The sequence below is a fragment of the Typopeltis vanoorti genome, chromosome 20, assembly GCF_054136105.1.
Source record: "Typopeltis vanoorti isolate ZY-2024b chromosome 20, IOZ_Tvanoo_1.0, whole genome shotgun sequence".
NCBI lineage: Eukaryota > Metazoa > Arthropoda > Arachnida > Uropygi > Thelyphonidae > Typopeltis > Typopeltis vanoorti.
In genome coordinates this window covers 37,808,701-37,821,615 of record NC_143568.1, presented here as the reverse complement: position 1 = coordinate 37,821,615, position 12,915 = coordinate 37,808,701, and the positions used below count along the sequence as shown (strand labels likewise).

At 36.7% G+C, this 12,915-nt stretch overlaps 1 protein-coding gene across 1 annotated transcript in view; it reads right to left on the bottom strand.

Annotated features, from left to right (window-relative positions):
- Positions 1-12,915, bottom strand: part of LOC150095378 (MAP kinase-interacting serine/threonine-protein kinase 1-like) — a 248,497-nt gene that overhangs the window by 104,628 nt on the left and 130,954 nt on the right. Inside the window, exon 6 of the mRNA XM_090410350.1 lies at positions 4,270-4,374. Coding sequence (XP_090266476.1) covers positions 4,270-4,374 — 105 coding nt within the window. The remainder of the gene's footprint in view (positions 1-4,269; positions 4,375-12,915) is intronic.

The following is a 12,915-nucleotide window of genomic DNA, read 5'->3' as shown; positions in this document are numbered from 1 at the left end:
TGGTCTTGTGATTTCATCTCAGTAGATCATTCAAATTTCAACATGTACAACTTAGCATATTGAATTGTTCATAGCAGAAAATACTTGCATTTGGTAAAATTCAGATAATATTGTGTTAAAGTGTGAAATATAAAGATAATAAAACGTAGCCTATAAAATTGTAAAGATGCATAACAGATTTGGAATTATATTATATTATTTAGAAGTTTTTTATGAATTATAAATCAGGATTTAGTATTGTACAGTGTAACTAAATTAACTTAAATATTCTACTGAGCTAAATGTAAGAGTAGGTCCAAAGGTTTGGTACGTGTTAGTGTAAGCACCTGAGGCTGTGTGATACTAGGAGCAGGTGTGCATAACAACAGTCACATGATTTCCTGCTGCAGAAAAAAGTGCTGACATCATTCGGAGTTCGAGACTAACATAGCGCCGCACAAGGTGTTTCAGGAGAGGATGGGGGCCCTATGTGATGCGTAATATAAGGGATTGCAGGAGGAGGAACAAGCTTTTTTTTTTCCCCCGGGATCTCGTGGTCGTAAGGAGAAGGTCGAGGTAGCTGGTTCCAGGCAGAACGGCAGGCGAGGATGCGTGGCAGCGGGAAGTTTGAATCGAGCAGTCCCTGAAATTACGGACGGAGTTCCAACGCGATGCAGCTAACGCTTTCATTACAAGCGGGTGCTTAGTCGTCGATGTTCCCGTGAAGTCCTCAGATATCAAAGGTAGCCATAGTGCATGTCGAGGATAGCCACTTAGCAGATATATAATGCCGCACGTTGTCCAAACAAAGAATCGAGTCTCAGGTTCTTTCACGACAGTATCAGCCAGGACCCATTCAGAAACCATGTGAAGGTAATGTAGACGTTTTATTATTTGTGTTTTGGAAGCCTGTGAGTGAGTGAAGAAATTTAGATGCAAGAGACTTGATAAAGCAGAACAATATCAACTGGTGACTTTTAAGTAATTGTTTAATTAGGCTTGAGCCTGACATCGAGATTGTTAAGAGGAGTTTGATTAAAGTTGCAGAGATAGGAATTGTTATGAGTGAAATGTGTTAAATGACGATGAAGTATAGGCAGTTTGCCAGAAATAAGAATTTTGTATGTCTGGGACAACCATGAAAGAAACTAGCTTTCCTAACTTAATATTTGTATAAGATTGCAATCTTAATTATTGTGAATTTATGTAATTATTTAGTGTATATTGAGGTCGTAGAATAAACATGTATTCTTTTTCCAAACTGAGTCTTGCCTGATTAAGAGTCAACTCACCACTCTAAAAATACGCGGAGGTAAAGTTAAAGTGAAATATTTTGGCCACGACTGACTGAGGGAGTTAACAGATAGTTACATGTTTTGGGTTATTGGCAGTATCTCCCTGAATAGTATAATTTGTTATTATAGAGCATAAACTGGCACAGTCTTTAAATTAAATAAATGTGTTTATGCTTGAAAAGGAGATAAAGCCAAGAATCCAGGTTTGTACTTGGAGTAATTGATTTGTGCGTTTGAAAGGTGCGACATAAGTAAATTTGCATATATAACAACACAACAGGGGCAATATCAAGGAGGTTACAAGGTGGGGGTTACACAGGGCTCAGTGCTGGGACCTGTATTGTCAATGGATTGCAAGGGGATATTCAGTTGTTTGCAGATGGTGTGAAGCTCGCAGGGTTATTAGTAATAGTGCAGATGTGGCAGCCTTCAAGAGGATTTGAATAAACTGGACAGATGGGCAAATGAATGGGGATGTCGATTTAATGCAGCAAAATGTAAAGTCTTGAAGTTTGGGATCCATTGATGGCTCGATTGGAGGAGCTTTACTGGAGGAAGCAGAGGAGACAAGAGATCTGGGGGTGATGACTGATAGAAAAACTGAAATTCAGGGAGCATATTGCAAAAGTGGTGAAGGTAACCTAGAGGATTGCTGCAATACTGAGAAGGACACTGCCCTGCAGAGATAAAAGAGTTATTATATATATCAGTCTTATACATTGTTATTATAGATCAGTCTTATACATTGTATAAGACTGATCAGACCACACTTTGACTGTTGTTCACAAATTTGGTCCCCAGGATTTGAAGGGGATAAATTAACTTTCAGAACTATAACATTGTATAGTTCTGAAATCAACAAAGATGATTTCAGAACTATACAATGTTAGTTATGAGGATCGGCTGAGGGAATGTGGACTGCAGAGTTTGGTGGATAGAAAAAGGAGAGGTGATATGATCGAGACTTTTAAACTATTGCGAGGCAGTTACAGGGTTTACACTGGGGAGTTCTTTCACTTGGTGGAACAGCGAGAAGGAGCAATGACAAGTGGCCATCCCTGGAAGTTATTAAAAGAAGCTGTGAGCAAGAGGGTGAGGAGTAGTTTCTTTGCATGGAGGGTGGTTGAAACATGGAATGCATTGCCTAATAGAGAGGTGAGAGCAAGAACGGTCAATGAGTTCAAGGAGTGGAATGATAGACTTTGTGTTTCCTAGGAAGGTCCTCTCATGATGAGTCTCTTGACTCCATGGAGGCCTGAATAATAATAATACTTTTCCAGTTCTGAAATTTTGATTTCCTTTCCATTAATATGTTAATTTGTATCTTAAGCCAATAAAGAGTACAATTTGGTTGGCTAAATCCCAAACTGCCAGCCCATTTCCTTGTTTGTTCAGTACCCAATAAATATCTACTAACTGGGCACACCAAGTCAAAGTGAGGAGTGGACATTAGGTCAGAAGCTCTATCGGTTCTCTGCATTCCTGAAAGGTGATCGTAGAGGTCTACTCACAGTAGACTTTGACCTTTAAGCAACCTTGAACCAGCCAACCAAGACTGTAACCAAAATTGAAACATTAAATTAAATGTATTAAATTCCATGCAGCCAGTACAGCATTATTACTATTAGTGTGAATTATTTTGCCAAATTTTGGAAATGATCCAAATGGAACGAATATAGACCTATTCTAGCATATATCTGATATCTCAAATTTTATTAAATTCCATTTACAGTACCTTCAGTACCAAATTTCATTTGGTACTGAAGTACCAAAATTTCATTAAATTCCAACCAGCCGGTTCAGAATTATTACTATCAATGCGAATTATTCTGCCAAATTTTGAAAATGGTGCAAATGAAACCAACGTAGATCTATTCTAGTGTATATCTATCTATCCCAATGGCTTTAACAGGCCTTTAAGGCCCACAACCTTCCAAGCATGCTTGGATTTCGTAACCGAAATACGAGGATAGAATGGTCACTCCAATGCCTCAAGGTATTCTTGGCTGTATCCATGTGTGTTCACGGGGCCGGTTTGCCTGCTTGCGGGATGAAAAACACCAGATAAACTGGCGGAAAAAACCCTACTGCCCGCGCCCAAGACCGGCTAACTTGGCTATGGCTGAGGAAGATCCTTCAGCTCCTCACGTCTCCGACGGGAATCGAACCTAGGACACTCCTTCCCCAGGCATATGGTTGCGAAGCGCAAAGCCACTAGGCTAACCGCGCGGACAGTGTATATCTGGCATCTTAAATTTTATTAAATTTCACCAAACCAGAGGTGAGTTGCTGTGATAAAGAATAAAAACAAGAATATAATTTCTTATCTAGTATAATTTACTGCAACATAAAATGTCAACATATTTTGCCTCTTTTCATCTCTGCAAAATGTCAAACTAAAATGAAATCTGAAAATGAGTAGGGTTGAAAAATTTTTGTTAAGGATTTTAAATACTGATTTTCAATAATGTTCATCCAGCCAAGGATAATTTGCGTATGGAAAGGAAAAAATAAAACAAATCTAACAGGCAATTAAGCATTTTGCAAAATCCACTTAAAAATGTCAAGAAGATTACAAGTTAAACAGAATTTATTTATAATAAAAAAAGCAGTAAATAGAAATATAAAAATTTTATATTTCTATTGTATTTTGTATTTTGAAAAATATATTTTGTAAAATATAGAAAAATACACTTTGTATTTAGAAAAATATAGTTCTGTTACAATATATATTACTTCGTTTTTTGCATAAACAAATACAATTCATTCTCACTATAGCAAACATCATTCAAACAAACTTGAACAATATAACAAATCAGTGAGAGTCCAATGAGCACAATGCTGCACAAAAGGAAATAAGAAGCTACTATAAAATACTATAACAAATATTTCTCGTGGTTGTTATTAGGAGTTTACTACAGGGAGAATCTATTGTACATAGCAAAGGAAAATATGATCAAAAGATTTTGAATGTATAAATCTTAATAATGCCTACCTTTTTGATGTAAAAATTTTAAGGCATCTGCAATATCCTTGATTATCAGGCTTGCTTGTCGTTCAGTAAAGTTTACTTGTCTTTGGATATGAGCAAGTAGTGGTCCTGAACCAAGACATAATTTTTTTTTAATTGAAAATCTGTTAACATATGCAAATTATATGCAATCTATTGTTTTAATCACATACATTAAAATCCAAAACATCTAATAGCACAGTATCTATGATGTTAAAATAAATGCCCGGATTTGAAATTTGCATGCTAATTCCCTGAATTATAGTGAAAAATACAGTGTGTGTGTATTTTTGTAATACTAACAACTTTGTTATTTGATTAAGCTGTTTTTAATTTGAAAAAAATTCTAAACTCCCCCCCCCCCCTGCAGAAAGATACATCAACGGCCAAAATATTAGAGAGACATTCAATGCTAAATGGAATCTACCATGAATATGGCTCACAGAACCAGCTAAATTTAGCAATAGAATACTTTCTGGAGACGTCACTTGGGAAACTCTGAACTGAGATGACAGAGTTAGACAGGCCCCACCAGCCTAGAACCTGTTGTCCTGTTAGGATCGCAAAGTACAATAATGTCTCGAGTCTCTAAGAACAGTGTGATAAACAGAAAATATCATGTCAGCATTGGATACATGGCCAAGGAGTAGATGATGGATGTGAGAGAAATTTTCTTCTTGGTTATGTAGAAGTAGATGACAAAGATGGCAAAGTATCAACAGCATTATTATCAACAGATGTGCTATAATGGGTTAAATGAGTGTAGTATAACCAAAGAATGAAAGTCTGTCTGGGTGTGTGCACAAACCAAAGTTCAACAGCTATTAGATATGAACTGTAGACTCAAATACACAAACAATATTCAATAAAAACAGAAAGCAAAATCAATCAAACCTTTGAGATTCGGTGGCACACATTAAAGAAAATTTGACTGTTTTAGCCAGAGAGACATGTGGTGAGGTTGTCTGCAAGGATAGAAAAATCAGAACTCCATGGTGGACCCAGGAAGTTAAAGAGACAATCAAGGAAAAGAAAGTGTATTGAAAGTTCTTGGCAAGTAAGTCAGCTTGTGCTCTTACGAGAATACAGAGCAAAATGTAAGAAAGCAAAGCACTGTGAAAAATTAGCTAAACAAAAGTCATCGGAAGACTTTGGTAAGAACATAGAAAATAAATATCTGGAAGGTAATAAAATATTCTGGAGGCTATTGAAAAAAGCTCAGAAATGGAGAAAAGAGTACAGTACTATAAAAGGAATTAGAGATGATAAAGGAGACATGAAAACTGACGATAAAGATATTCTTGATATATGGAGTAATTACTCTGAAAGATTGCTAAATGAAGATATAAAATTTTACAGTGGTTAGACTGCATAATTCAGAAAGCCTGGTCAGACAGTCAAGTTCCAGATGATTGGAGTAGAGCTCTCATAGTACTCATCTATAAAAAAAGCGAATAAAATAATATAAATAATATAATAAATATAATAAAATATATATATAATAAATAATATAATAAAAAAATAATTATTAGTTAAACCCTTCTCCTCTACAATTTTTCTCAAGCATTCTTGAGAAAAATTGTAGAGGAGAAGCTTGGAGAAGAACAACCTGGGTTCAGGCCAAACAGTGGTTGTCAGGATCAGATTTTTCACTTTAAGACAAATAGTTGAGAAATCATGGGAACATAACAAAGATCTGCATTTAAGTTCTGTAGATCTCGAAAAGGCATATGACAAGGTGGCAAGAGGAAAGCTGTTCAAAACATTCCCATTATATCAAGCAATACATAGTCTGTATTCGAGTTGTAATCAGCCGTTAGAATTGGAGGTACAGGAAGATGGTTTGATGTCAAGTCAGGACCTTTGTAGTGGAGATAATGTAGACCTTTGGGTGACAAAGGTCTACATTATCTCTACTGTTATTCATCATCTATATGGATCCATTATGATGGAAAGCAGTTAAACTTGATATCAAAATTGGAGATATTATTCTCAGCTCTTTACTTAATGCAGATGTGATACTTTTAAATAAATTCAGAACAAGTTTGCAAGATTTCCTGACCAAATTGAATAACTGCTGTAATAAATTTGATATAAAAGTCAGCATTAAAAGACAGACAATGAAAATAGGCAGGAGCATTCAAAACATCAATTGAATCCTGAATGGAGAATCCATAGAACAAGTGAAACATTTCAGATATTTAGGTACAATTTTTAGTGAAGATGAAAAATAAAATTTGGAAAGAGACAGCAGAATTAACAAAGCTTGTATGGTAGAATTTGAAAATTTTTTCACTTGGTAAGACTACAAATTATATATTTAGTTTAATCCTTTATCCAAGTGCAAGCAAACAAAGTTTGCACCTGAAGTTTTCTTCAGGACTGGAGCAACTCATGGCAAAGGTGGACCAACTTCACATCACTTGCCTTAGTATCCCATAATACAAAGCACATCTCCTTGCAGACATGCATTATGGAATACTAAGGCAAGTGATGTGAAGTCAGTCCACCTTTGCCACGAGTTGCTCCAATCCTGAAGAAAACTTCAGGCGCAAACTTTGTTTGCTTACACTTGGATAAAGGATTAAACAAAATATATAATTTATAGTATAACCAAGTGAAAAAACTTCCAACATCTTTCTCTATCCAGAGTAATTTAATAATGTGTTACACCTTTTGGCAACTCGTATATGAAAATACGACTTCTGCATTGTTTCAACCTTGGTATATCACCTCTGGGTCTGGCTCCAACTGAAGATACCTCAATAAAGGTCAAAACCAGTCTGGGTAGTGACCCTTCCCATAATGCATAGCATTATACATGTCAGCAAGGAGATGTGCTTTGCATTGTAGGATACTAAGGCAAGTGATGCGAAGTCAGTCCACCTTTGCCACGAGTTGCCCCAGTCCTGAAGATACTTCAGGTACAAACTTTGTTTGCTTACACTTGGATAAAGGATGAAACTAAATATGTAATTTCTAGAATGGTAGAAAGTGAACTGAATAAATTTATATGGAATAAGAGAGAGATTAGTCAAAACACTAAACTAGCTCTATATAAGACACTGCTCAAACCAATTTTAACTTATGAATCTGAGAGCTGAGTTAGAAATAAAACTCTTGATCAAAGACTAGAGACCACAGATATGAGAGTCCTAAGAAATATTAGGGGATTGAACAGATGGCAGTATCATATTAAAAATGCTGATATTAGGAAAGAATTTGACATTGTTAGCAGTCAGGAATGTGTCAGCAAAATAATATCAGATGGTATGATCACTTAAACAGAATGGGAGAGGAAAGATTAATTAAACAAGTGTTCTTTGTTAAGATGGCAGGAAAAAGATCCAGAGGAAGACTGAGACAGAAGATTTAGAAGACATAAATATAAGATGTGATAATGTTGGAATGTTGACAAATAACAGGCTAATCTGGAGGAAAATTGTTGATAGGTTATAATGATATAACTTTTCACGCAGTACTATCATAAGATCCTGTACACCATCACATAAGATCCGAGGGTAATGTCAGGAATTTGATGATGATGACAACCACCATATAGTTATATAAGAATCTGATGATTTTAAAAATATTTCTAATTGTGCATTGGATTGTTGAGCACATTGTCTGTTTTTAATTCATTCACGTACATGTGTTTGGCTAGGATATATTCTGACAAGTTGATACATAAAGTTATGTCTAGATGTTCTGGATAAAATGCCATTTCTAAGGATTCTCAAATTCTTCTCTCACTAATGTCATAGCAATGATGTAATAGTTAAGATTTATCTCATGATAAATCTGAACTATTACGTCTCATGAAAAAAAAACTATTGAACTATCTCACGTTCATAGTTATCTCATGATAAATATGAACTATTAAATCTCATGAAAAAAAAAAACACTCAGATTTATCAGTTTGTAAAGAAAAAAATGCATGCATTTTATAAGTGATACAAGACCATTTATTATTATTATTTTTTTATTATTAATAATACCATTTTTTGTGACATTTCTGCCACTAACATTCATATCTTGAATGACTTTTATGGAGAAAAAAAAGCAAACAAATTCCTCTCTCTTTTCTATTATAAGCTGTTGAAAAAAAAAGAACACTCAGTAAAATAAAACCCTTAAGTCTATACATCTAGTGTGTTTCTTAATTGTGACTGCTCCAAAAACCCAGCACATTTCAAGCATTAAAATCAATATATAATGAAATGATTTGTACAAAATACTTCTTTCTCAGCTTTAAAGTTTTAATATTCACTATTAACAGTCAAATTCTGAATATTCTATCATTGGGTAAGAAATAAGTTAATTACTGCTGCCTGCTCCATATCTATTTTAGGCTGCCATTTCACAATTAATTGATTACCTCACATTTTCATGAGCACTCTATAACATACAATGATGCAACATGCATATCCTGATCCTCTCACTGGTCATATTCCATTATGACAACATCAGTACTAATTAACAAAACAAGCGTTTGTAATGACCAGTATTCCCCAATATATGAAGTAAGGTCAACATACAAAAATCTATTTATGACAAATTTATATAACTTATAAATGCTTCTTTTTTTTAGGTAATTATTATGGATAAACCAATTATTATTATTATTATTATGGGCTATTTCATGGAATCCTTAGACTCATCGAGGGAGACCCTAAACATTATGCCAAGCACTATCCAAAATTTGCACAGTTATCATACTTTGCCTTGAACTCATTCACAGTCATAGCACCCACAACAGACTCTGGCAACCTGTTCCACTCATTCATCAGTCTTCAAGCAAAAAAATTCAGTTCTAACAGCCTTAATAACCAGACTCTTTCCAAGGATAGCCCCTAGTTCTCTCACCACCAGACCTATTCTGAAAAATTTTCTGTATTAATCTTCTGCAATTTGTATGTCTAAATCATATCACCCCTTTTCCACCTTCAAACAATTTCTGTAACCTGTTTTCATAACGTTCATTCCATAGACCTGTTACCATCTTGGCCACTTGCTCCGGATCCTCTTCACCTCTTCCTGATCACCGAGAAACCCAGGCAACCAGATCTGAATGTAGTAGTCAAGATGGAGTCTTATGAAGGTTTAATAAAGAAGAATAATAATCTGCTTGTTTCAATTATACAGGGTGATTCAGAACGCTTGGGCCAAACTTTAACGGGTGATAGAACACACCTAAACAAGCACTTTTCGTCGTACAATGCATGGTCCAAACTCAAGCGGTGAAGGGCTAGCAACTACTGTGTCAGGAAATGAAGAAACACAAGAATGACAGAGGAGATCTGAAACAATTGCAGAAATTACAGAACATAAATTAAAGGATTTTATTGAACAAATTACAGAAACTGCTCAAAAGAGCAACCACCAACATTAATGCAGGCTTCACACCTTCGACGTAGTGATTGGCGTATATTGGCGAAAACACCAGGCATTTCTCATACAGCGGCAGTGGCAATAGAAATCCTCGCAATAAGGTCCTCGTTGGAATCGATGGGGCTATCGTAGATCAGGCTTTTCATATGGCCCCCCCATAAGAAAAAGTCCAGACATGAGAGATTGGGCGATCGTGGTGGCCAAGTGATGGGACACCCCGACCAATCCATCATCCTGGAAATGTTGCATTCAAGGCATTCCGCACATCCACGCTGAAATGGGGTGGTGCTCCATCGTGTTGGAACTACATACATGTTTGAATGTTCGCTGGAACAGGGTTCAGTAATTCTGGAAAGACCTCTTGTAAAAATACGAGGTACATTCTCCCATTCAGTTGTGCTGGCAGAAGGTATGGGCCAATCAAATGGTCATGTAAGATTCCAGCCCAAACATTTATGGAGAAATGCCACTGGTACAAATGTGGATGTGTGGCGTGCGGATTTATGCTCGTCCACACATGATAATTGTGGGTATTAAAAATGCCCTCACGTGTAAAGGTGCATTCATCAGTGAATAAGACATGTACATCAAAGTCTGGCTGCACTGCAGTCTGCTGCAGGAACCAGTGTGCAAAATCCATATGAGGCCGGTAATCTGCAGGTGTCAAGGCGTGATCCTCTGTGCATGGTAGGGGTGTAATCATTCGTCTTGTAGAACTCGCCACACCGTTGATTGGGGGCACACGCACGGCATGAGAAATTGCTCGTGTGCTACAGGAATGATCTGCAACCCTAAGTAGAATTTCCTCTGTAACACATGCCGTCCTCATACTCCTTGAATGCCCTGTATTCTGCATGCCGCTGACAAAGGAGCCCAGTTTGCACAGATACCGGTGCAATCGCTGAAAGGTTTTACAATCAGGCATGCGTCAGAAAACGATCAGGCCAGAAAACGCTCTCGGTACAGTCTTTGGGCTTCCCTCGTATTCCCATCTGCAGCTCCGTAAATGAAACGCATGTCAGCCTTCTCCTGATTTGTGAAAAATCCATTCTTTTTGCACTCCATGGTAGAAATAACGACGACTGCAAAAACCAGCGCTTATAAGTGTTCACTGGAAAATGCCCTCTAGCGCTTCACCTCTTGAGTTCGGACCATGCATTGTATGATGAAAAGTGCTTGTTTAGGTGTGTTCTATGACCCCTTAAAGTTTGGCCCAAGAGTTCTGAATCACCCTGTATAGGAAATTTCAAATTAACATAACAAATTAAAAATAAAAAAACAGTAGATGAAATAGGCTCAAACTTGGTAAGTAGCCCAACCACATCACGGGGGAGAGATTTTGATAATAAAAAAAATTAGTTTAAAAAATGACCAATAGGGAAAATATGGCACTGTGAACTAGAAAATTACATTAATGTGAACTAGATGGTGTGTGATGGTGAAATGATTCAGATTCAATGACAAACAAAGTTATTCAGCAATGCTTATTTTGCTTATTTCATAAACCAACGTGATACAAAAAACATATCACATAGAGCTGATATGCTGTAAGGAGCTCCAGATGATCAATGGAGGTGATGTTCAGTGTTTGCCTTTGTACAGGAGAGTAGCTGACACAGCCATACAGCACCATCTACTGTGGAATCCAACTGATCTGTCAAAAGGTTTTCCATATGATGTGCAATTTTGTCTTTCAAATCTTCCAGGTGAAGAGCTTTGCCTTTATACACCAAGCTTTTAAGGTAACCCCAAATCCAAGAGTCTCAGGAGAGTTGAGGTCTGGTGAATGCAGTGACCATATCATAGAAAATGAGCAACTGATTACTATATCCCTTTGAAATGTTGATGCAATAATTGTTGAATTTCACATCCTACATAGGGAAATGCTCCATCTTGAACCAACGCTGTTGTGTTTAAACATCCTCTTTGCTGCAGATGTGAGATGACAAAACTGTTCAACATGTCCAGATAACATGCCAACATGACCATGCACATCGCAGGTAAAGTTTGATGGATTTCTTCAAAGAAAAATGGCCTGATAACACACTAGGCCATAAATCCTATACACCTTTAATGAATGCAGGGAAACTTGTTGAAATGCACAGATTCTCTGTAGCCCACATGTGGTAGTTTTGAGTGTTCACTGTTCAACAAAAATGAAAATGCACTTCATCACTCCATAGGATATTCCAAGACCAATCCTTGTCCACCTCCATGCATGCAAGAAACACAAATGCAAACATTTATCAGACAGTGGCAACTCCCATTTGCAATAACTCTTGGATGTGGCTGAGTTTACAGGCAGCACTGCAATGCTTTATGCAAAGTTCACCACACTGTTGTGTAAGGCAAATCTAATTGTCTTGCTGTGGCATGTGCACTGTATGAACCTACAGCATTTGAATGCTCAACAACTGCAGTTGCAACATCTTCAGTCATTTGTGTCAATTTTGATTTATGCTCTCTTCGTGGTTGGACTGTCAAACTGCCCATCTCTTCAAATTGACAAATCATGCACTGCACTACATTTGGTGTTACTGGACCTAAAGGCCCAGTAACACCAAAGAGTCTAAAGACATCTGTACATGCAAAATTCTGATAAAGAATTTTCCCTATTCCTATAGAAACACTTCACAAGCAAGGCATGTTTAGGCAAAGTGAGACCCATCGCACAGGTCGAATGGCTTTAGAGTTAGTCTCTCTCTCCTTCATTTATACCACCTTGTGGTTCACATGATATGCAAAATTCACTATTTTTGCTCACTCAGAGCACCATATTTCCCCTATCTGTCATTTTTTAACTGAATTTTTTATTGTCAAAATCTCTTCCCCGTGATCTGTTAAGAGTACCTTATCCACAAGTTGCTCTGAACAGGGGTTAATTTGGAACACCCTGTAATGAAATAAAATCTTTTTTTGTTGTTGTCTCTTGCGATGCATAATGTACTATTCTTCACTCCTCACAGTATTAATAATAGCCAAATGGACTTAGATGTGGGAAGTTGGTGGGAATAAAAGTTATTTTCTTGATTGATAGATTTCTTTCTATATTTACTAGTTATATTATTAACATCAGACTTCCATGGAGTCAAAAAATTTCCATTTCCCAAGTAAGCAAACAGACAAACAAGTCAAGTTTGCACCTGAAAGTGTTGCAAGTCTAGCTGACCCCTGCACGTAGTGCAAGACCAAGGCAACTCATGGTAAAAGTAGAATAAGCTCTGATCACTAATCTTAATA